We start from the raw sequence: 24,913 nt of genomic DNA on the forward strand, positions 1-24,913 counted from the left end.
CAAGAAGGGGTCTTCTGTCCAGCTCTTCCCACACTCGGTCCTGCCCCATTCACAAGGATGACTCCCAAGTTGACTTCACAGCTCTGGGAGCTGGGGCTGGGAGAGGGTCAGCACTCGCCCTCTCCCCCCGCTTCTGCCCGTGCTGCCCTCACACCGGGCTAGGCACACCTCTGGCCTTGGGGCCTGGCCTGGGAGGCACCTTTTCCTTCAGGGTAGTTCCCAGGCTTCTAGACATGAGCTCATCAGAGTCATTGATGCCAGGAAGGGAGGGACTGAGGGGGAAGCAGGCAGGGCTGCCCAGATTGGGCACCGAGGCCCCTGGGGAGGTGGGGGAGGCGCTGCTGGTGAGGGCCTGAAGGTTCTAGGTCTGTCATAGTGAGAAGGAAGGGCAAGATAGGCCTGCAGAAAGTTAACCAGGAGCCAGGGCCAGAGCCAGGCCAAGTGCCCAGGCTGTGATCCCTGGCCGTGGGACCACATCATCACCCACTTGCTACATGATATGTAAGAATCTCGGGATCCCTGGCCGGCAGTGGGGGCTAGGTGTGGGGTCATGCTGAGGCACTGGAGTTCAGACAAACAAGTCCCGGCCCTCAAGGGGTGTGCATTTTCACTGGGGTGAGGCAAAACAGAGCAGACGAAAGAGCAAGATGGTTTCAGAGAGATGAAAAATGGCTGAAAAGCAATACGCCCTGCTGCTGAGATGAGGCGCCATCAGAGGGCTGGAGCGGGCCAGCCAGGGCCTCTGCAGAGGTGCTGCTGGAGCACAGACCTGACGGTTACTTGAAGGCGTGATCAGGCTGGCTTCCTAGCGGAAAGGCCTAGAAAAATGGGAGGAGTAGGAGGAAGGGTGTTCCACTGTGTGGTCCAGAAAACCAAACCAACCCCAACCCATTGTCCTCAAGTCCATTCTGACTCACAGGTATGACAGCATTAGAGAAGGGCTTCTCCAGGGGGCTGGTGTGGGCAGTAACCGTTACAGACTCAGATCCGCAGGCCTTTTCCCCAGTGCTGCCAGTGGGGGCCCAGCGGCCACCTTGAGTTTAGTGGGACCACCCAGGGACCTTTAGAGGAAGCTGAATGGCCTCACTTGGGGGTGGGCTGGGGAGTGGCTCTAGATCAGTGGTTCTCAACCTTCCTAATGCCTTGACCCTCTAATACAGTTCCTCCTATTGTGGTGACCCCCAACCATACAATTATTTTTGTTGTTACTTCATCACTGTCATTTTGCTACTGCTATGAATCGGTGACCCTTGTGAAAGAGTCATTCGACACACCTCCCCCAAGGGGTTGTGACCCACAGGTTGAGAAAGGCTGCTCTAGTGAAGTGACTTTGCCTCTGGGGATTAAGAGTGCCTATGGCTTGGGGAGAGGGATGGCTGGGCCTGCCCTCTGAGAGGCTAGGCTGTTAGGTCAGCTGTGTGTGTGTGTGTGTGTGTGTGTGTGTGTGTGTGTGTGTGTGTGAAAGAGAGAGAGAGAGAGAGAGAGAAGGCTCAGAGCCTGTTTGTGAACTGCTCCTGGACACTGGACTTCCATAGCTACCCAATGTGACCCGAGGAGGCGTCAGGGTGAGGACCGGCTCCACGCCCTGTCATCCAGAGGAGGGACAGCCTTACCAGCTGCCTGTTATCTGAACATCCACCCTCCAAGCACCCGTCAGCTTTTCCACAGGATGAGGCACTCTAACCTAGTCCCTCTAAGCCTCACCCCAAGCTCCGGGCCTTCTTCCCTGGTCCCTGCTTCCCCAGGGAGTGGTCAGTGCAGAGATCCTGCGGTGGGGCCTCTGGGCTCCCCTCCTGGGTCCCGGGCAATCTTGAGCGTGTTCCATAACCGCCTCAGTGGGCCTGTGCTCCTCGCCTGTAAGGCGGAAACAGCAACAGGCCCGGCCTTATACCACTGTTATGGAAGGAAAAAGGAAGATGGGGAAAGTGTGCTACAAAATCACTGCTACTGCGAGGCGCCGACAAGTCCGTAGTTGGTAATGGTGCTAGTATGGTTGGTTCCTGCAAATTAGTGACCCTCCAGGAGATGGAACTGGCTTCATAGTGCAAATTACTGTCAGACGCCCTGCCAGGAGCAGTATGGGCGGGAGGATAGGCACCGGGCAGTGGAACAGGGCCTGAACCAGCTGTAAGAGTGCAGGCTTGAACCCCCAGTCCTGGCTAGCTGGCTGGTGATTTTGTGCAAATTATTTGTTTCCTCTGGGCCCAAACTGCTGGGCAATGGCCTGGTGATGACCCATGGCCACCAGAATCATGGGCCCAGCAGGAAGAGCTGTCACTGTGAGGCAACAGGCATGCTGGAAAGACTCCGCAGACAGAAGAGTGTGCTGACGTTGGGGACGGGCCAAGGAGCCAGGCGGCCCTGAGAGCGAGTGTGGACAGTGGGGGGCTTGCAGGCTGCTTGGGAAGGAGCATGCTTGCCATTCAAGAAACCACGCACCTGATTCTTAGCAGTGACTCACTCTGCTGGGTCTACCAGGGCCTTCCAGGGGCACAGATCAGATTCAGACCGTGGCCCTCACTGGGCTGGCACTGTTGGGTCTGACTCAGGGGGTGGTCTCCAGTGTGACCTCCGGCCCCTGGGCAAAGGGAGTGGGGACGAGGACCCTGATACGTTTGCACCCACTCCTGCAGAACAATGCTCTTGGAGACGAAATTGATAAAAACCCAGATCCTTGGGAAATCAGTATATTTATTATTACACACTGTGGGATCTTCGAAGTTCTTTACATGCTAACTCTATAAGATAAGTACTGCTCTTATCCCTTAGAAGTGAGGATGGCGAGACTTGATCTCTCATACTTTGGACAGATTTTCAAAAGCAGCCAGTCACTGGGAGAGGACGTCAAGTTTGGTAGGGTAGAGGGTCATCGCAAAAAAAGAAAGACTCTCGACAAGGTGCATTGACCCAGGGCTTGCAACAGTGGCTCAGACATGAACACAATTGTGAGGCTGGCTGTGTACATATGGCCAGCACCGACCCACACCACTGTAATCAGCAGCAGTTTATAGACAGAGACTAAGTGGGGTTCCCAAGGCCATACAGTTATGAAGGGACCAAATTCAAACCCAGGTAGCCATGCTCCAAAGCCCAATTGCGTCACTGCCATACAAGATGGCTGCCCCGCTTCCTGTGGAGTGCCCGAGGCTCAGAGAGACCAAGACATCCGCCCAAGAACACACAGTAGTCTCCTCTTCACCTGTCCCTCAGTCCTGGGGACCTCCCTGTGTGTCTGGGGTTCGGGGCTCTCTAGCCAGGCTGCCACCACCGCCTCCCTTCCTTCTCTGCTCTTGGGAGTAGGTGCCAATGTCCCTTGCGTGAGTGGGTGCCCCAGGCGCCTGGGTTGCCTCTTGATCCCATGCAGTCCAGCATGTTTGTGTCATGCATGGGCACAGGGCGTTCGGGGCCTGGCTGCGTCCACAGGGCAGGCTCATTGTTCCTCCGCTGGGATCTCACTCCCTGCCCCTGGGCCCTTCCCTGTCTGAGCCTCTTGCTCTGCCTTCTGAGCTGCTGCTGCCTGTGGCTCCACGGGCAGAAGCTGGGACACTGGGACCTTCCTACTGATGCCCAGGGTGCCCTTTGCCCCAGCCATGCCATGATTCCTCATATGGAGACCTTGGGGAGGGCACGAGGGGGAAGGGAAGGGTGCCGATTAAAAAATAGACTGTCACGCGCACGGGAATTAACATGCCACCACCGAGCCTGTGCCAGTTCCCCCCCTCCCATGCCCAGCTGCCAAGCCCCACGCCTGGCTCCCACTGGGGGCCCTGCCCACCCCCTGGCTCTGGGCCCAGGGCTGAGTCCTCCCCAGCCACTCTTTCCCTCCCCCACCCGCCTGGCCTCCTAGCAGATGGTCCTTCCCTGAGTCTGGGTGGGCTGCTGCTCAGCTGAGCTTTAAGGGGTGCCAGGAGGGTTTGCCTGCCTCTCTCTCTCTCTCCTCTCTCAGTTGGCTGTGTGGGCTTGCATGCAGTCCCTTCCCTTGCTGGGCCTCGAAGCTAGAACCACAGTATCAGCTAAAGCTCCCTACAGCTCGCAGAGCCTTTCTCAGATGTCCTCTCATGTAGACCTCACAGACAGTGCGGGGAGGTGTCACCTGGTCCCTGAGGCAGTGTCACCTGGCAAAGCTGGGTCATGCTAAGACAGGCATCTGCCTGGGCCACCTTATAAATTCCAGCCTGGGACAGCTCCTCACTTGGTGGTAAGAGGGGGAGCATGGAACCCCGGGGGCTTTGCAGCACCCATGAGAGTGTGCATTCATTTAGCCTCCCAGCCAATCAGCCCCAGCTATGTCCCAGGTCTGGGCGTGAACAGAGTGGGGAAGTGCCCAGCACCAGACAGCCAAGCTCCCTGCCCTGCGGGGCTGCTTATCAGTAGGCAGGGTGCTGGCGTGAAAATAAATAATGAAGGAATTACAAATCCGACAAGAATTTGGAGGCCAGGTGGAGGGTGCTGTGTCAGGAGGGCATGGAGGCCTCTGCCCACATCCACAGGACGAACAGGGGAGGGCCGGGGAGGGGCGAAAGGGCAGGGAGGGAGAGGCAGCCCGTGCAGGTACTTGTCCCCTCAGTCTGTCTGGAAGCCCACCTTCAGGGAAGGCCAGGGGTAAGTGGCAGGCTGGAGGCTTCTTCACACACAGCAGCTCCTAGAAAGAAGGGGGTTCTCTGTGGGGTCTGGTCTTTCACCCCTGTTCTTCCCCTCGGATAACCACCCTGTGGGGTGACGTGATGACTGAGGGCAGAGGGCACTGGTAGTTCTTCCTCTCCCTGTGACCAGGGGTGCCTTGCTGAGGACTGTGGGGGCCCAGGGAAGGCCATGTTCTGGGGCAGATGGCTGCAGCCCCTCAAGGTGAATGCTTCTGCCCAGGTGAATGCAAGCTTTCTTGTTCCTTGTGGGAGGCTGCGGTGGTGGGCCCCTCTTTGGCACCCTGAACCTGAGTGGCTCCCCGGCTGGCTCCAGGGACCTCACTCAGCCCCAGAGGTGCCCCCATCACCACCACCACCACCACCACCACCACCACCACCACCACCACCACCCTGCCAGAGTCCTGGCTTGATGAGCAAGGACCTGTTTTCTGAGCCCAGGGCGGCTGTGTGCTATGAAGTATCGGTCTACTTTCCAAGCCTTAGTTTCCCCAGCTGTGCCCCAGGGGAAATAGCTAAATATTTCTGTGCCCTACGTATGTCCCACGGGCCATTACCCAGACACTTGTCAGAATGCAGATTCTCAAAGCGCGCCCAGACTCCCTGACATCAGAATCCGCATTTTAACCACATGCCTAAGTCACCCCCACCCTCCCCGGGTCATGTTGACATCTGAGACACCCTACTCTCTAGTTTCACACTTGGAATGTTAAACATCACTGACAGCTATAAATGCTTCCCCCTGGACAAAGTTCTACCCAGGAAACCCATATGAGAGGGCCCGCCCCTCGGTGTGGATGGGCATGCATACTAGGCAGAGAGGGATGTGGGGATCATCAGGGGGGACGTCGATAGGAGAGGAAAAGGCACTGAAGTCGTGCCATTCTCTAGGGGGGTCCTGGTACCCCACTTTGAATTCTGACCTCCAGGTGCTGGCTCCTTCGTCTTACTGGCCGGGAAGGGCAGGCATGCAGGAAGGAAGGTGACGTCCACAGCTCAGTGACGTCTTGCCCTGCTTGGTCCATGTTGGCATCCTGCCCTCTTTTCTGTGGAGGCCCTGAAAGAGTAGCCGCGCTGTTTTTAACGGGGCCCGGGTGGCGGAAAGAACCCCCTCCTGCATTATTTATGCCTCTGAATCAATGGGGTTGCATTTACAGCTCCCAGAACCCAGCCCAGTCGGTGCCCCGGACCTTGTCACTGCCACAGCCCAGGTGCCCACTGCCTTCAGACAGGAGGACAGTTTCCCGGGACCTGTAGCCCCTCCCACTATCCCCGACCTCCCCTGCCCAGTGCCCTGAGCCCCAGGCTGTGGGGCAGCTCCTGAAATACAGCATGAACTTTGGATAAAAGACAGTTGCTCTGAGGACAGCCCTTGCGGTTTTTTCTTTCATCCGAAAAGTATTTTCTGAGCACATCTTACGTGCAGTAGCTATGGGTGCATGATGGAGGAAACAGAAGTCCTGCCTTCAAGGGGCGCACCCTCCAGCCAGGCCCCCTGTGGTCACAGTCACCCCGCCCTCCCAGGAGCCCCAGGTGGTGCAGACAGTTCAGCGATCAGCTGCTGACTGAAAGGTTGGAACTTTGAGGGCACCCCGAGGTGCCTTGGCAGAAAGACCTGGCAGTCTGCTTCCCAAATACCAGCCGTTGAACACCCCGTGGGGCCCAGGTCACCTCTGACACACAGGGGTCACTGTGAGTCAGAGACCACTCAAAGGCAGCTCATTGGCTGCCCAAGGCTTGCACTACTAGTGATGAGCTCAGCTGGGATGTGCCCTGGGATGGGGAGGACAGGATGATGGTCAATCCCATCATCGCACGGGACCCATACCGTAGCCCAGGAGAGGGACTTGAGCATGGGACGCAGGCAGCTGGCTGAAGTGAGCTTGGGGCGTGGGACACACCATCAAGCTGAGGGAAGGGCAGTTCTCCATGAGCTGGAATAAGGGGATGAGGCCCCAGGGCGGCATAGCTCAGGGCTGTGCAGGTGGCAGCCCCTGCCAAGGCGGCACGTCTCCTGAGCCTGCGCAGAGCCCAGCTTTGCCGCTGGCCCACTGTGAGGGCCGGGCGAGAAGCCCCTCTCTCTCCATTTTCTCATCTGTAACCCTCCCTGCTGGCCTACCTCCGTCTGGGATAAGACCCCGAGGAAGTGAAGGTGCTATGAAAACTACGAACGTGGTGTGCGTGTTCAAGGGGTTATAGATATAAATGCATTTATTATTAAAGTGGCTTTTCATATCGAGGCACCCTGGTGTCAGCACCGTGGGGGAAAGAGGGGGCGTTGAGACCACTTGCTCCCATAACATTTCACAGCCTCAGGAAGCCTCGCTCGTGTCAGTATGAGCCGGACACAATGGCCGTGGGTTGGGTTCTGCGCCTGTAAAGATGGACAGTCTCGGAAACCGGGGAGCAGTCCCACAGGGTCAGAAACAACTCAATGGCCATGGATTGGGTTGGGTTTTTGGTTTATTCATATTCTCTGCCGGGCGGCATTCCAGGCATTTCCCCAGATGTTTGCTCACTCACGGACACGTTTATAAGACCAAGGTCGGTACAGCCCAGGGAGCCCCAAGCCTGCTGGGCGTGGCAGCCCCTCAGGGAGCCTGTTGAAGTTATATGTTCTGTGGCCTCATAGGGAACAGTCCTGGATCTTGGATGCCCTCCCCCACAGGATTCCGAGGAAGCAGCTGGTGTCTGATCTGTCCCACAGAAGGGAAGAGTCACACCTGAAGCCTCACGGAGAGGTGGAGACTAGAACCCAGGCCTCCTGCTCCCCATGGGTCTTTTCCCCTATTCCTCAGCCACCCCCCGAACACCGTAGAGGCATGAAGCTGAGGGCGATGCCCATGACAATGCGTGATGCTGATGATAGCAGCTGCTAAATCTGTGTCCTGTACCAGGCATTTTACTTGGCCAACCCCGTATAATTAGGAGCCATGGTGGCGAATTGTGATAAGCATCGGTCTGCTGACCACAAGGATGGCAGTTCAACACCAGCTGCCCCATGGGCGAAAGATGAGAGTGTTCCCATAAAGATTTACAGCCCCGGAAGCCCTCAGGGGCAGCTGGACTCCGTCCTGTTGGGTTGCTGAGCCCGACTTGATCGGATGGCAGTGGGGTTGGGCCAGGGTTTTCTCCCGGATCATTGCAGACAGGGTACAAAAGGGGCATTCTCCACAGCAACTTGATCCCGGGAGATATTTGAGCATCACGTGGCAGATGTTCAAGCCCTCCTGGACCAGGGAAGGCGGGAATGCAGTGCAGACACTGGAGCAGTGAATCTAAGCCCATGCCCTCGATGCATGCCTCCCCTGTTCTGCAGGAGCACATGCCCTCCATACAGGGTTATCAGGTCACTAGGTTACCTGGAGTCAGAGCCAGCTGATGGGAGGGAGACACGTGTGCATCAGGTGCATGCACCTGGTCCATCCCCACCTGTGCCAGTCAGCCACACATGCGCCTGCCTTCAGGTGCCACCGTGCGCTGATGGCTCATGTGCAGTGTGAGCAGGTTCCTGTGCTGACCCTCTGTGGGCGTCCTCATGTCCAAATATACACCTGTCTGTACTCACTCCTCTGAAGCACAGGCTCAAAGGAGCACCTCTGCGCGCGGGCCTGCGGGGAGGCTGAGGCCTTTAGGAGTCGCTGAGTGTGTGTATGAGGGAGGGGGTGTATAAGGGTGCTTCAAGGAGCCCGCGGAAAAAGAGGATGACAAGATAATGGGGTCTTTCCACCCACTTGTTGAAGCCCCTGGTATGTGTGTGTACACTGAAAGTGAGTCGGAATGCAGTGGGTCCCAGAGGGCGGAGGAAGCAGGGCCACCAGAGAACACCCTTTACACACACACACACACACACACACACACACACACGTCCTGCCCGCAGGGAGCCCGCCTCCTGCCCCTCTCTAGCTGTTCCCCAGACTCGCTCCGTCAGCCTCTTCAGTTCTCCCTCAGACAAGACCTCACCGTGGGCCCACGCCGACCTTCACATTTCCATTACTGTGTATCTCAGCCTATCTTGTCCTGCCCATTCCTGCCTGATTTTTCTCGACAGCCTGTGCCGCCTGACTCACCTGTGTCTTTCCTCTTAGACTTGAACCCTTGCTCTCCTATTCGGACGCAGGCAGGGCTTTCCATCTGTGGCTGTGAACGCGCACATCACCGTCTATGAAATGAATGGATCGAGGGACCACCTATACTGATTTCTTATCTTTACATTCTATGGCTTTTATTACTGAACCATCTAGCCTCTCCCTTAGAAGTGATGTTTGGTGTGTTTATTACATCATCTCCAATAAACCTCAATGTATTCGTTATTCAGATGTCACGTGTTGAGGCGCCACAGAAGCCAGGGGGCACCAGCATCTGGGAATCACAGTGCAGGGCAGCGCAGTCTCCCCTGTAACAGCTGGGGAACTGAGGCCCATAGAAGACCACAGTTTAGTCCACTGCCATGCCCAAGGTGTGCAGGGCAAATAGGGGAGCCAGTGTGCTGCCGTCAGGACTGGAGCCAGTCGGCTCTGGTAACTGGCCCACCGGCATGGTCAACGGCAGTGGCAGTAGCTCTAGTCTGGCCACAGTGTCCTCTTGGCTGCTCAGCTGGGGATCAAGCTGAGGGTGAACTGCCAGTACAGGCTGAATCATGCCCTGCTGCCCCCCACCCTGGCATCTTTGGAGGCGGGCAGAGAGGCCTTTGGTATCCCCCCCGCCCCCCACCCTGGCATCTTTGGAGGCGGGCAGAGAGGCCTTTGGTATGCATTGGGACTGCTTAAACCCAGGGCCTGGGTCCCTCCAATGGCAGGCTGGCAGGAAGGGCTGAGCTGTGCAGTCAGTTCTGTTGTCGGGCAATCGGAGTTGAGAGGTTGGTTGCTTACTTGAGGTCTAGTGAGGGGTGGCCTTTGGTCCCCTGGTGACGGGATCACAGAAACAGCACAGGGAGTGGCTTTCCCAAACAGCAATGTACTTTCTCCTAGTGGAGGAGGCTTGGGGGACGGGGGACGGGGGGGGGGGGGGGAGTCCTCTACTCTGGTGAGTGTCCTTGACGCAGTTTCTCCAGGTTCTTCTCCAAGACAAGCCCTGGAGAGCTCCTTGCGGCAGGCGCCTTCTCCTGGGCCCCTTCTGGCTCCTCTGCGCCTGATTTGCTCTTTTTATATCTTTAAAGGGAGCCAGTGGAAGGCACACCTTTTACTGATAAGGCCTCATTAACATAACGCAGAACACAGTCTCAACTGGCATGAGATCCACAGGTACAGGAGCTAGCCCCAACACAAGTTTAGGGGAGACACAATTTAATCCACAACGCCCAAACCACACATCTCAAACCCCAAAGCTGAACTGCTTTCTGCTAAAGCGTGTGGGCTGCATTCTGTACTGGTGTCCCCTGTGCAGCTGGTATGCTGGGAGCCGGGAGTGGCCTGTGCCTGGCTGCAGGCAGGAGAGGGGATTATTGGGAGACCAGACCCAGAGACACTTGGTGAAGGGCAGGAAAGGAGAGAGACAGCAGAGAGACAGCGCCCCCCCTCCCCCTCCCTTCGTGGTGGAGGTGGGTGTGTGCCCAAGGGTAAAGGGTGAAGAATCCCCCGTCTGGCGTGCACAGTGTTGGACGCTTCCCAGCTCCCATCTGCATCTCCTTCGCTCTACAGCCGGTTTGTGACTCAGATGTTATCCTGCCCTTAGCCCTAACGGGCTGGCAGCGGGAGGAAGTGAAACCGCAGAGGTGCCATGGTTTCCACAAGCAGCCCAGGCCTTAGCATCTCAGATGTGTCACCTAGTAGCGGGGAGGGGGACCATCCGCACCCCTGGGTGGGACTGATCAAGGAAGGCTGCCAGAGAGGGGAGCGGCGTGCTGGCTGCACAGGTGCGTGTGTGCAGGGATCCCTTGTTTTTTCATTCCGTTTTGCCGTGAACGTTTTGAAGCCTCTTTGAATAAGGAATCGAGGAGTCTGGTGGGTTATGCATTGGGCTGCTAACCAAAAGGTCAGCAGTTCGAAACCACCTGCTGCTCCTCCAGAGACAGATGAGGGAGGCTTTCTTCTCCTGTAAAGAGTTAGAGTTTGACATCCCCCAGGGACATTCCACCCTGCCCTGTAATAGAGGTCGCTCTGAGTCAGCACTGACTCCACGGCAGGGAGTCTGGAGTTTTGAACGGGAAATGCAGAGACGTTTCAAACCGTGGTTCGATTAACCGAAAGAATCGCAAACCTTTGTAGGCCTCAGTTTCCTCTTTTGTGATTCCTTAGCTCCCTAAAACCACACAGGCACAGAATGCCTGGCCCCTAAGAAGGTACTAGGGGTGAGTGCACCCGCCTGACTGCTCTTCCCTGTGGGGTGTGCCAAGATAAGCACCTTCTCCGATACTTCTCTGGCAGACATGAGGTGGCTCAGCACAGCCTGGGGGCTCCTGAAGGGCTGGTGATGACGCCCCAGGGGAGAAAGAGCAACCTGAGAAGCCCATCCCAGGACAGTCTTGTCTGTGTTCTGGCATGCTTGCTCGCCATTATCATTCCTACTGTGGGTCCCCCTCCACCCCCCAAAGGAAGGAATGTGGGGAATTTACCACAGGGCGCTGGCCTTCGCCTCTGGCTGCCCCACAGCCTCCTCTATTAGATGGAAGCGGGGAAACAGCTCACAGAGAGGAGGAGGCGGGAGGGTCCCAGCCCTATTGTGGCCACTGTGATTATGTGATTATGTAACCACCCAGAGGCCCAGGGCAGCCACCCCGGTCTCTGGCCTCCTGAAGAGCCTGGAAGTTGGCACAGCTGCCTTGGAACTGTGCCAGGATCACCCCCTTCACCCTCAGCCTCGGGGTGGGAGGGGGCAGGGGAGAGCCCAGAAGGGTGTGTTTCTATCCCAGAGTCCTTCCCATCCAGCAGCTTCACTGAGGCTGGGTCACTCAGCAAGGTAGCTCCTGACATCACCACCCCACGGACCTCTGCCCCTGCAGAACCATCCAGAATCCTTTGTCGTCTTTATTACTGATTCTAATTATGACTGTATGTGATCAATATAGCTATAAACTAAGTGTAATATTTCTGAGATATGTAAATACTCACCACACACCATAGCGCTGGGTGAAGTAGAAGGGCAGTGAAAGAGGAAGGCCCCCACAAGGTGGGCTGACCCCAGGCTCAGACACAGGAACAACTCTGTCGTGCACAGGGGCACTCTGGGTCACAATGGATGGACAGCACCTCAGGACAATAACATTATTTGGTGAAGATTTTCTGTACTGAATTACAATGTTGCTAGTTACAATATGGTTATTAACCAGGGGGAAGCCTTACATTTTTCTTCCTTTTATTAGTCCATTCTCAAAATGGTTATTCCCGTCGGTTCGCACATGCTAATGACCACAGAATTAAAGCTAAAACTCCAGAAAGTTTGGCAAATGAGCACCTGGGAACCCCCTGCCTGGGCTTGTGGCCTGAGCTTGTAGCATGTGCAGATGAAGCCGCACACTTTGAAGTGTCACCGTAAACGGGTCATAAGGGCAGTGAAGGCTTGTCAGTGTAGACAGCCAGATAGATACCTGTCACCTAGGCTTGTGAAAAATCTTTTTGTAGATCCCCTTGTTGCAGAGGGTCTAGGGGAAGAGAGGAGCCAGTCAGGGTGCGATGTAGCACTGATGAAAAATGCAGCTTTCCCCGAGTTCCTAAATGCTACCCCCGCCCCCCCCCCCCAACTATCATGATCCGAGTTCTACCTTGCAAGTCTGGCTAGACCAGAGGATGTGCACTGGTACAAATAGGAACTGGAAACACAGGGAATCCAGGGTGGATGATCCCTTCAGGACCAGTGGTGTGAGGGGCAATACTGGGAGGGTAGAGGGAGAGTGGGTTGGAAAGAGGGAACTGATTACAATGATCTACATGTGACCTCCTCCCTGGGGAATGGACAACAGAAAAGTGGGTGAAGGGAGATGTCGGACAGGGCAAGATATGACAAAATAATAATTTATAAATTATCAAGGGCTCATGAGGGAGGGGGAAGCGGGGAGGGAGGGGAAAAATGAGGACCCGATGCCAGGGGCTTAAGTGGAGAGCAAATGTTTTGAGAATGACGAGGGCAATGAATGTACAGATGTGCTTTACACAATTGATGTATGTATGGATTGTGATAAGAGTAGTATGAGCCCCTAATAAAACGATTTAAAAACACACAAATTATCACAAAGTAAACACCTATGTAACTACCACTCAGCTAAAATAAAACAAAACAAAGCAAAGCAAACAAAAAAGAAAAATCTTTTTGTTGTTACAACTAGCTGCAAGGCTATTGTGATTTAAAGAACACTGAGTTTCTGCTGAAACGCTGCGCAAAACTCTAAAGCTGCTTCGGTGGCCCCTGTCTGATGGTCACCTGGTGGCAACCAGACCCTCACACAAACCTAGTGATTTCAGTGTCCCCCAAGCACACCGCACCCCCACCCTTCCCCACCAGCCAGCCTTGATTTGAGGTATGGGCAACAGTGGGGGAGGGGAGGGACACTACCTTGAGTCTCCCAGCCTCTGCAGAGCCATCCAGGGCTTGGAAATGTCCCGTCTCCATCCTTGAAGACCTAGGGCCTGTGCTGCTAGCTCCGTCCTAGTGCCTCTCTCTGATTCTGTGTTCTCTGAACACTCTGTTTTCAAGTTTCAGCTCCCTCGTCGACTACAGACTTGTCACTGCCCACTCCCTTTCCACACCCCCAGGTTCCCTTCTCCTAGGAAGGACAATCCAGATCTCAGGTCTCTGGGGAGATTTCCTGGAGCAAGGCAGGAGACTTGCTTTGCAATCATTTATTCAGTCAACACTTCCTTGGGGGATGGCCCCTCCTGGGGGATGGCCCCTCCTGGGGGATAATCTCTGGGGCCAGGGAGAATAATCCCTCCTAGGGGGTTGACCTCTTGAGGGGAAGGCCCTTCTGGGGGATGGCCCCTCCTGGGGGGATGGCCTCTCCTGGGGGAGGGCCCCCTCCTGGGGGATGGTCTCTCCTGAGGGATGGCCCCTCCTGGGGGCTTACAGGGAGGAGGGAGAGGTACTTGGCCTCAGCTGTTGCAGGGCCCAGAGAATCAGCCACATCTTTGTGAAGGGCTCACGGGAAGCCTCCAGGGCTAGAGGCTGGGACCCCAAGATGACACAGGCCCAGCCCCATCCTGACGGAGAGCAGTTAAGGGAAAGCTCCCTGGCCCCTGCCCTGGCTGGGTACCTTTTTTGTCTCCTGGATGATGCAATTTCCTTTCTGCAGCCTCGGGGCTCCCCGGCAGCTGGGGAGGCTCATTGAGCGCAGTCTGGTTACCCGGCCTAGAGTGCAAGATGGGGGTTCTGGGTTCTGATCTTGGCTCTGTGCCTACCAGCCTCTCCCATTTGCTGCATGCCTGGGGCTGAGTCCTGTCCTTCTGTGAGCTACCCTTCCCAAGTCCCTACTAGTTATGGGTTAACAATTATACCTACTGGAGCAGGCAGGAAGTATCAGTGAGTCCTGGCCCCTCAAGGACCCTGCAGTGGCCCCCTGGTCTGTGCCAGCTGAGCCCTGAGTTGACTTGGAAAGCCTTGTCTGCCACTTCCCCACCCACCATCCCTGCCCTGCCCCAGCCCAGTCCACTGCCAGCAGAGAGATGCCCGGAGTTTTTCCTCGGTTTCTGAGTTTTCTCAACCTGTGCTCTCCTCTGAGCTCCATTCCTGCTCTGAGGCCTCGGGTCACAGAAGGAGCACTGATCTGGGAATCCAAATGGGCTGGGGAGGGCTTCCTGGAGGAAGTGGCAGTTGGGCTGGACCAGGGGCAGTGGGTGGGGGAACTGGCTGGGGAGGTCAGTGGCTGAGGGAGTGTGCTCTGTGTGGAGCACGGAGAAAGAAGTGGCTCCAGGCTGGGGACCCGTCAGGCGGCCTGCTCCAGCCCCCTGCTAGCTTATGGAGCCTGGGGGTGAGTTTTCAAAGTTCTCTGTACCTTGTTTTTCTTATCTATAAAATGGGGGCAAGGGACCCTCCCTTGTGATGTTCTGTGAGGATCAAACAAGAGAATACATGTCAAACCTTAGCTTGAGAGCATGTGGTGCCCAGAAAGTATTGTGTCATCCTCCTGGTCTTCCTGGTGATGCTTACAAAATGCAAAAGCAAAACAATCAAGGTCGAAGCTTGTACGGCCTGTGGGGTACAGACCCCGGAGCAGGGCAGCCCACTCGGGGTTTGAATCCCAACGCTGCTCTGACTAGCTGTGCAGCCTTGAGCAAGTCGCTCCTCCTCTCTGAGCCTGCTGCTCCTCTCACCCTGGAAGGAGGGCACCACGGAGCCCAGATAAGTAAAGCCAGGGCCCGCCCTGCTGCCTGGCCTGTGGTGGGAGGAATAGCTCTGAAGGAGGTGGCACTGTGGAGCAACGCAAGTTCAGCACCACAGGCGGCTCTCTCTCTCAGGGACAGCTCTTTGGAGAGGGAGGTGGCCTTGGAGGGGTCCCAGCAGGTGGAAGGAAGCGGTCAAGCTCTCACCTGCTAACGGAAAGGGTGGTGGCTTTAAGCCTAAGGCTGACAGACCAGGCCTGGCAACCTGCTCTGACCCGTCATGGCCTTGAAAGCCCCATGGAGCAGTTTTACTCAGCTGCACCTGGGGTCCCCTGAGTGGGAATTGAATGGGCGGCACTGGCCCTTGGTTTTGGTGGCATCTGAGCTGGGTGGGAAGGCTTCGAGGATATGATGGCAGAGTGGGGACTGTTCGAACCCCACTCAGGGGACCAGTGGGAGCCGTGAGCTCTTGCCCCAGGCCCAGAGGGAGGGCTAGTGCACTGTGGGGAAGGGCTGGGGTATGTGTACGTGTGGCGTGTCGGGGTGGAGCTCGTCTACCAGGGAGAAGACATTCAGGTTGATTCTCCATGTCCTGGGAGGGAGAGGGTTTCATCTGGAGGGAGGGAGCCACGGGTGGAGTGGAGCTAGGCTAGCAGGCAGGCAGGCAGGCAGGCAGGCAGGCAGGCAGGCAGGCAGGCGGAAGATGAATCTGGCAGCTGGGGCGGGTAGATTGGGGGCGGGGGAGGGAGCCGGGGGCGGGTGGAGAGGCCATTTAAAAGGCTGTTGCAAAATCCGTTTTCCTGATAAAGAGCTGGCTGAGTCATCTGTGGAGGAGAGAAGCCACATCCAGCTCCAGCTTGGTGCTGTGGATGTGGGATCTTACTTTCTTCGTCAGCGAGGCAATTGGTCGCCGTTCCCGGAGGCTCTGGGTACCTAGGCCACTCAGCTGCTGGGAGCACATGGCAGGAAACTGAGCTGCAGGGGGAACCTGTGGTCCTGAGTAAGTGATGCACTTGGGAGGGCCTGTGTGGTTTGGGGGTTGTGGCACTCCCTGGGGGCATCCAGGAAGAAGTGTGTGGGACCCCCCTCACACTTGCCTGCGATGAGCTGGGACTGGGGTGCCCCCTCCCATCCCAAGGACTGTCCCGCTGCCATCCCACCTCGAAGGGCTTCTTCTCCTGGGGGAGGGCGGGTAGTCCGGGCAGGTGTACTCCCCAGGTCAGTCCCTCTTTCCTTTAGGAGGCTGCACAGCAGGGGCTGGTAAGGTAGCCAGGCCATTCCTCAGCCCTCTGTCATCTTCCTGTCCCCCGCTGAGCCAGAGGCTGGGCAGAAGCCAGCACTGGTTCCTTCCTGACCCCACCAGGGGAGCTGTTTACCGTGGGGTTGCCAAGACTCCCGAATGGCCACAATGGGCTGCTCTCAGCCATCCCCTGGTCCCACCCGTGCTCCGCTGACCTGGCCCGGACCCTCCCATTGACGGCTGTCATGTGAAGAAGCATTTCCTTGAATTCTCCTCATCCTGACCTTTTGCACCGGCCTCCTTTCCCCTACCCCATCTCCCTGCCGTGGGTCTCTGGTCCAGACATGCACCATGAAAGGTGGAACAGGCAGCTCTGTCTGCGGATGGGCGTGGGGCGAGGGAGAGGGCTTGCCACAGCCTGAGTCGAACAAGAGCTGGGGTCTCCTGACTCCCAAGCCATACTCCTCACGCTCCACTTGTCTTTGATGCCCTATTAGTCATTTCTACCTTAGTAAAAATAAGTCCTCCAGCTCTTCTCCTGAGAAACGAGTTTTGAGAAAGTATGTGCTGTTCTAGAGTAAGCACTGCTGAAGGCAGTGAGCACAGATGGAGACGGTGTCATTCTGCAGACCTGTGTCAGGAGCCCTGGGGGTTCAGGGAGACAGCCCCCCACCCCATGCCACCGAGTTCTGGTCTGGAAAGCAGGGTGGTTACCAGATGCGACTCAGCAGCTGAACTGTCTGAGCTTCAAACCCCAGCTCTGCCCCTGACTAGTTGAGTGACCCTGGGTGGCCTCTCTCTGTCTCTGTTCCATCTGCAAAGTGGGGAGAAGAACAGCACTTCCTCTCTGGCAGCGGTGAGGACTGGATACGGGGATAAGCAGTACGAAGGGCACAGCACCCCAGCCGGGATGCACTGAGAGCTCAGTCATCACCGCCCCACTGCCGGACTCCTCCCTCTAAGGATTGTGCTCCAACCCTGCTGAACCCCTAGGACTCACGACCCCAGTCCTCTTTGGGGCCTCTCCTAGGGCTTCTGAGCATACATTCACCAAAAAATAAAATAAACTCCCTGCCCTCGAGTCTCTGCAGACTCCTAGTGGCCCTAGAGGACAGAATAGGACTGCCTCGGTGGATTCCCAGACTTTACATATGTACAGGGGTAGACAGCCTCATCTTTCTGCTTTGGAGCAGCTGAAGGGTTTGAACCACTGACCCCGTGGTTAGCAGATTGCTGCAGAACCCACTATGCCCCCAGAGCTCCGTCATGTCCTCACGGTGGGTCTTTTAAGGGCCAGAGCCCAACTGTCTCTGCACTAAATATAGGTACAGGTTGCAGGCAGGTGGACTGTGGGCTCAGCGAGGCACCTGCCCTCTGTGGCCCCTGCAGACTCCCACCCCTCTGACGCCAGGTGGCTGGGCATTTCCAGGGGTGGCAGTTCCTGGATCTGAGGAGCCGGGTTTGAGCTGCTGCCCCGGGCCCCAGGAAAGGGGACTCAGGAGGCCATTGGCCTCCTCTGCCATTGGCCAAGCCCCTCCTCCTGAAATTTGTTTGTGCAGGGTGGCAAAAACCGCCTGGATTGCTAGCTGGGTTTAGTCCAAGCCTCCCGCCAAATTCCTTTTCCATGGAGTCACTGTGGGGTGGGGGGCGGGTTGGGAGAGGGCATGGGAGCTTTCCCCGGAGGGCAGGGCTCCTCACCCCTGGCCTCTGCTGCCCAGCTCCTCTGAGAGCAGAGGCCAGGGGAGGCACCAGCGGGTCCGTCAGCGGCAGCCCTGGCTGTGGATTGAGCCTGGGGGCAGCAGACATGGTCCTAGGCCCATAGCCTTCTTCCTTCCCCAGCCCAAGGGCAGCTTATTTTTGCGGGTCGCTCGCTGTCTGACATGTGAGGCTTCTCTAAACTCATGTCTGCTCACCTAACGGTAGGTGACTCTAACCACCCAATGGCTCCGTGGCAGGAAGATTACAGGTGACAGCACTGTGGCAGGCTCCCATGTGCCCCTGCTGGTGGGCGGACGGGGGTCAGGACTGAGGTTCAGATGATGCTGGTCACCTAGACCAGCCCGGGGATGGGGCTAAAGCAGAAAAGTGAGGAGAAAAATGCAGGGATGTTGAGATGCGGGGATTGTTCACACACAGGTGCTTCCTGGGTGCCTGATAGTGGGGGAGCAGCCAGCCAGAGCAGGGGTTGCACCACCTTCACCTCTCAGTCTGCATTCTCTTACTCTGTGAAAGAACAGGAATGAATACCGGTGCTTCATCAGATTGCTATAAGATGACCCGGGTCAAGTGCATGTGGAGGTTCACAGTAGGCGTCCATAGGACTGAGTTCATTGTGCCACGAGGGATTGGTTGGGACTAGGGGGGTTGTTTCTGAAGGGGGTCATATTGGAAAGAGAAAGCTTCTTTTTTGGGTGTCCAGGAAACAGAAACATCCAGAGATGCAAATTAACTGCTTACTATAAGCAGAAATTCCACAACTAAACCTGTTGCTATTCCATTGGAAGTCAATTCCAATTCATACAACCCTATAGGACAGAGAAGAACTGCACTCTTAAGTGTTTGGGGGCTCGAGATCTTTACGAGAGTGGCCAGCCTCATCTTTCTGCAGGGGAGCAGCTGGTGGGTTGGTGGGTTTGAACTGCTGACCTTGCAGTTAGCAGCCCCACATGTAGCTGACAGCATCCCCAGGAGATGCTGGTCCCTTGGCATTCATTCATTGCCTCATTGCTGCTCCCAGCCCTGATGTGAGCAGGCTTGTCACCCTGCTCAGTTAAGGAAACCAGAACTCTCAGAGGTGTAGGAGCTTACCAGGTTTGCTCTAAGAAAAGTCACAGAGAGAGGCCTCACACGAGATGAACAGCCTCTGGTGTGGGGGCTGCCCCCTCCTTAGCTGCCCCCAGGTCAGACCCCTCATATTTTACCAATGGATTGATCTAAGCAGGAGTACTACCAGGAGGAGGCAGGTAGCTGAATGGGTGGGTCAGGCTGTGTGTCTTCACAGGTGGGGACCAGGGGGAAGGGAGGTTGGGGAGGCGGTTTGCCTGGACACAGGGAAGCTGCTGTCTGCAGCTCCTCTGCTCTGGGTGGGTCTCCCTGCTGGCTCTGTGTGCCCGATGTGGGGGTCATCAGCCTGGTCTCTGCCTCTTTCTGGACCTCACTTCCCCCATCTCAGAAATGGGGAGGGGGCATGGGAGAGCTCCTCTATTGGGCCCTTCTAGCTCTAAGAGGTCCGGAGTCCTGAGCTTGCTTCTCTGGCAGGCTGCCCAGAAAAACTGTCCCTAGAGACCCAGTCAGCATGTCCGGCCAGTGCTAATGAGGGCAAGGTAGGAGGGGGTGCAGGGTCAGATTCCTCGGGAACTAATTAGCTTCCCACAGTTGGGGGGGGGGGGCGCTGGAGGGATTTTCTCAGCCAGACTGAGCTTCTAGCCCTGGCCACAGGCTGATCCAGCTATCTGCCCACCGGCTTATCAGTTCCCGAGTCACTGTCCATTCCTCAGGCATACACTGAGCACCTATTAGTAAATAAGATGGACAAGGTCACTGCCCCTAAGCCTCCGTTCTAGCTGGGAGGCAGACAATAAGCACAGAAGCATGTAAAGAGGAGAATTCCTCATTGTGATGGATACAGGGACATTGGGATGTAGAGGGAGTGGTGGGGTGGGAAGATAAGTGGATAAACGGTTGCTCACAGCGTCCACACAGATCGAAGCCCAACGTGTGACCACCACATCGGCAGGGGTCCTATTTCTCTTTAAAGTCACCCCAAATGACTATGCGCTTGGAAGTACATAGGGTCCTGTGAAAGACTTGTTCTAGGGTCATTTGCATATTTATTACTGACAGTGACTGCCAGGCGCAATCCTAAGAGTGGTGACCAGGGGAGACCACGCCTTGGCCCCTGAGCTTGGCTGGGGGGACAGACAATAAACAAGGGAACATGTAAAGAGGATCATTTTACCCTGGGGAATGGAATGGAGGAAGTAAAACAAGGACAAGGGATAGGAGGGTGCAAGCCTGGCCTGAAAGGGAGGCATCTCCAGAGAAGTGGCCTTCAGCTTGAGACCCAAGTGGCAAGAAGGTGCTCACCTGCGAAAAGATCCTTGCAAGTCAAGAATGGCCCATGCAAAGGCCCCGAGGCAGGAGCAGACTTGGCATTTCCAAGGAACAGAAAGCAAGCCAGCCAAGAGAGAAGAAGGTGCAAGGAGAGGAGGCAGGAGCACAGCAGGGAGTGGGGCCTTGACTGCTGAGTGGACTGGGGGTGGGCAGCCATGCCTCTTTGGTCAAGTACGGCACTCGCAACCTTGCTGGACATCCAGGCTCTGCTCTGCTCCTCCTGGAGGGCTCCTCCCCACAAGGGGTGGCACGTGAGTTCAGGGGGCCATGAAGTTTGTGATTAGGTGATTCTAGGAAGCAGTGAGCAGTGGCCAAGCCCCAGAAAAGAGAATCATGCTATGGGAGGGACTGAGGGGTCTGAGTCCCTGTCTGTGCACCCCTGGGGGTCGGGGGTTAGCATCCACGCTTGCTAACTGGCTCTCTGTCCCCCCTCCCCTTCCCTGCAGCGCTGGGCCGGAGCACTAGCCTTGCCGACAAGGATCTGAACGAGGCCAAGGCGCGGAGCCAGCAGATCGCAGCGCAGCTCACCACTCCACCCAGCTCCAATTCCCGGGGCGTCCAACTCTTCAACAGGCGCCGGCAGAGGGTGAACGAGTTCACCTTGGAGAGCCACGGCCAGAGAGGCCCGGAACCCAGCTCCCAGTGCCTCAGTGTGCCCCCTGCCAGCCCCACCAGCCATGCAAAGGGGCTCAGCCTGAGGCCCACAGTACGCCCCCAGCCAGGCAGTCCCAGCAAGGCCCACCCTCCAAGTCCTGGCACAGGCCCCAGCATGGAGGGGTGCTCAGAGGAAGCCAGCTTGCTGCGGCACCTGGAGAAGGTGGCCAGTGAGGAGGAGGAGGTGCCGCTGGTGGTTTATTTAAAGGAGAATGCAGCCCTGCTGACGGCCAATGGGCTTCACCTGTCCCAGAACCGGGAGGCCCAGCAGGCCCCACCAACTCCACCTCCAGCTGAAATTCAGAGCCCAGCCGCAGATGTCAACCAGAACCTCCCCTCCCCTGAGCCCATGCTCACAACTCCAGCTTCTGCCAACAACCACAGCCCGCCAGCCCCGGATATCAACCAGAACCCACCGGCTGCTGTGGTGCCTCACCACGTGGCGCCTTCTAGTGCCCAACACAACTCCTCAGAGGAGCAGCTGCCCCCGAATGGCACCGTGCCGGGTGCTGAGCCCAGGCCCGTGTGTGCTGGAGGGCCAGAAATGAAGTCCAGCACCCTTATCATCGATAAGGTGTCCGCTCCACCTTCTACCAGCGCCCCCTGCTCCAGGGACACCACTCCCATGCCTCGCTCAGAGGCTTCCACCCCAGAGTTCATGTCCAGCTCCCTGCTAATCGACATCCAGCCCAGACCAGCAGTGACATCGGAGGAACAGGACCTCTCTGGGCGGGCAGCCCCCACCACGCCCACCAAGCAGTACAGTGAGGTCCACCTCACGCTGGCCAAGTCCCCGTCAGTGGTCAATAGGACGGCCAGGCCCTTTGGGATCCAGGGACCAGGGGCTCCCAGCCAGATGGAACGAAGCCCCATGGTGGAGAGACGGCATCTCGGGGGGAAGGTCCCGGCCTCCCAGCCCCTAGCCATGGCCGACAGAAGCCCCCGGCCACAGAGGCATGTGATGGCCTACAGCCCCATGATGGAGAGGAGGCCCTTGGGGAACTTCACCCCGCCCCCCACCTACGCTGAGACTTTGTCTGCAGCCCCCCTGGCTTCTCGGGTGAGGTCTCCCCCCTCTTATTCTGCTCTGTACCCTGGCGCCGACCCTCAGCCTTCCCATCCGAAGGGCCAGGCAGCCCCCGCCAACAAGACGGGCATCCTGGAAGAGTCGCTGGTACGCCGGAGCGGCCGGAGGTCCATGTTCACCTTCGTGGAGAAGCCCAAAGTGACCCCGAACCCAGCCCTACTGGATCTGGTGCAGACGGCTGACGAGAAGCGCAGGCAGCGGGACCAGGGGGAGGCGGGCGTGGAGGAGGAGCCCTTCGCGCTGGGGGCCGAGGCCTCCAACTTCCAGCAGGAGCCCGTGCCCCGGGACAGGGCCAGCCCCACGGCTGGCGACGAGGCCCCGCCGGAGTGGGCCTCCTGCCTCAAGTCCCCCCGCATCCAGGCCAAGCCGAAGCCCAGGCCCAACCAGAACCTCTCCGAGGCGTCCGGGAAGGGGGCTGAGTTGTATGCGCGCCGCCAGTCGCGGATGGAGAAGTACGTCGTGGAGTCTACCGGGCACCCCGCCACCACCGCCGCCGAGCGCGCCCGCTGCCCGTCGCCCACTATGTCCCTGCCCTCCTCCTGGAAGTACACCACGAGCCCCGGGACCCTGCGGGTGGCCCGGACGCCGCCGGCCTCCCTCTACCACGGCTACCTGCCTGAGAACGGGGTCCTGCGCCCAGAGCCCAGCAAGCAGCCTCCGTACCAAATGCGGCCCTCGCTCTTTGCCCTCTCGCCCATCAAGGAACCGGCCCGCGCCTCTCCGCGAGCCGCCTCGCCCGCCAAGCCCAACTCCCTGGACCTGGTGCCCAGCCTGCCCAAGGGGGGCACCCCAGCGTCTCCCGCCCTGCCAAGACCCTCCCGCGCCTCACCAGGGCTCTACACCTCGCTGGGCCATGAGGGCCTCCAGCCCACCTCCGGGAGTCCCACCTACAGCAGCGATATCTCCCCCGTGTCTCCCTCCAGGGCGTGGTCCCCTCGGGCCAAGCAGGCCCCCCGGCCCTCCTTCTCCACGCGGAACGCCGGCATCGAGGCACAGGTGTGGAAGCCTTCCTTCTACTTCAAGTAGCCGGACACCCCCTCTCCCCGGGGATCCCTATGCCTGCCCCTGCCGGGGGTCTCGCTCTGAAAGCCCGATAGTGGAGATAGAACCAGGCAGAAGGCCCAGGGCCGGGTCAGGTATATGGGAGCCTGAGATTCCCAGGTCGGATGCTGCCGCCAGCCAGCCTGGAGGCCTGGGGCAAGTCTCCTTCCCATTCTGAGCTGCAGCCCTGTCTCTCCTACCAGCTGGGGAATTGGACCGCACATCCGAGGGATTGCTGACCCATTCTGTTTCTGAGTGAGGAGAGGGCCTCCCAGGAGCCAACTCCCTGCCAGGCCCACATGAGGCTGAGAGGGCGTCCTCTGACCTTCGGGAGCTGGAGGGGTGCGGGATCTGACGCCAGCGTCTTGCTGGGAAAACGCCCGAGGAGGCCCTAACAGGCTTTGGAAGCAAGCAGAGCCTGCCAGGCCTGAGATGATGGGCTGCCCTCGAGGGACCTCCCCCATTGTGAGCCAGCCTCCCAGTGGCATCTTTCTGCCTCTGTTGGATTCTCACACCTCTGTTGGATTCTCACACCTCTCTTCCACCTCTGCCTTCTGGACTCTGCTTTTCACAGCTCTGCCTCCACCTCCAGCTCTGCCTCCACCTCCGCCTCCACCTCCCTGCCTGCCGAGAGTCCTTCTGCTGGGCCTGGACGTGGCTCCCCACTGCTGCCTGCCTCCCACCTTCCTGTCCCTCTGCTCAGCCTGTCCCCCCTCCCTCTCCCGCCCAAGCATCTAGCTCCACTTCAGGGTATCTCCTTGGCTCAGACCTCCATCCCTGCTCCTCCAGGTTCCTCCCCCTGCCCTGGGGTCACAGAGGGTCTAGGGGAACCCCCTGAGAAGAAGCGGATGTGTAGATGCAGTCACCCCACTATCTATTAGCTGGTTTGGCTTCGGCCTCAACCCTGATCCACTCAACTAAAAGCAGCCACCTTGGTGCAGTGGAATGGGCCTCAGGGAGAGAGGCAGGAAAGGAGTGTTCAGATACCCATTTGCTGTGTGACTTTGGCCAAGTCACTTACCCTCTCTGGGCTTTCTCAGCTCTATGTGATAGTGTGTGAGGTGAGGCTGGTGCTTCTGTGACAAGGCTTTGTAAGTGACAAGAAAGTCAGTCCCCGTGGGGGCAGAGAAGGAAATGGGCTTCTGCCACAGGATGGTGGAGGTTAGGTGTCAGCAAAGGCACTCTGATGCAGTCTGGTGGGCTGGAGCCTCGGCAGGGCTGGCTTTGGCTCCGGAGAGCCTGGAGATGGGGCAGCGTGGCCAGGGCAGACTCGGGAGCAGAGCAATGTGGCAGAAAGAGGACTCCGCCTTTGTGCTTGGAGGAAAAGCCTGGTTCTTAGGAGAGGTGAATCCCAGCAGAGTGCAGGTATCTTGGAGTCCGTTTCCCTAGTTGTATGGTGAGGGTTTTGAGTCAGGTACCTCTAACACTGCTGACCCCTCCCTAAAAACAACAACAACACACACGCGCGCGCGCACACACACACAGGCTTGGGGGGGGGTGGAGAGTCCGGAGCGGGGGCGAGAACATAGACCTGAGAGAGAGGATTCAGATGGAACCATCCTGAGGCTGGGGGCCGAGAACCACCCACTTTGTCTTCCCCAGCCCTATTTCTAGGCTCCCCAGAGTGTGCAGGGTGGTGGGGGTGGTGCCCATGCTGGGCTGAGCCTGCAGTTTTCGTGAGATCCGGGCTTGTCTCCATGGGAACAGGGGTGCCTTCCCAATGAGCTCATCCCACCCAAAATGTGGGGCTTTGCATGGGGGGGGTTGATCATGGGGGAGTTCAGCTCTTTCCTGCCAAGCCCTTCCCCTAGTCCCTCTATCCCCACCTCTCCAGACCCCTCCTCCGCTTGACACCTGGGGGCCAGCAGTGGAAGGGTCTACCATCCAT

At 57.6% G+C, this 24,913-nt stretch overlaps 1 protein-coding gene across 12 annotated transcripts in view; it reads left to right on the forward strand.

Annotated features, from left to right (window-relative positions):
• SYNPO (synaptopodin) overlaps nt 1-24,913 on the forward strand; it is a 65,096-nt gene that overhangs the window by 34,085 nt on the left and 6,098 nt on the right. For 10 of the 12 annotated variants that reach the window (XM_075541819.1, XM_075541820.1, XM_075541822.1 and 7 more), the window contains one exon: nt 20,690-22,980. In XM_075541819.1, the coding sequence (XP_075397934.1) occupies nt 20,690-22,980 (2,291 nt within the window). Of the gene's footprint in view, nt 1-14,519; nt 14,539-15,711; nt 15,891-20,689; nt 22,981-24,913 lie in introns of those variants that run through there. The other 2 variants (XM_075541824.1, XM_075541826.1) reach the window with 2 other exon arrangements.

Source organism: Tenrec ecaudatus, chromosome 2 (assembly GCF_050624435.1).
Source record: "Tenrec ecaudatus isolate mTenEca1 chromosome 2, mTenEca1.hap1, whole genome shotgun sequence".
NCBI lineage: Eukaryota > Metazoa > Chordata > Mammalia > Afrosoricida > Tenrecidae > Tenrec > Tenrec ecaudatus.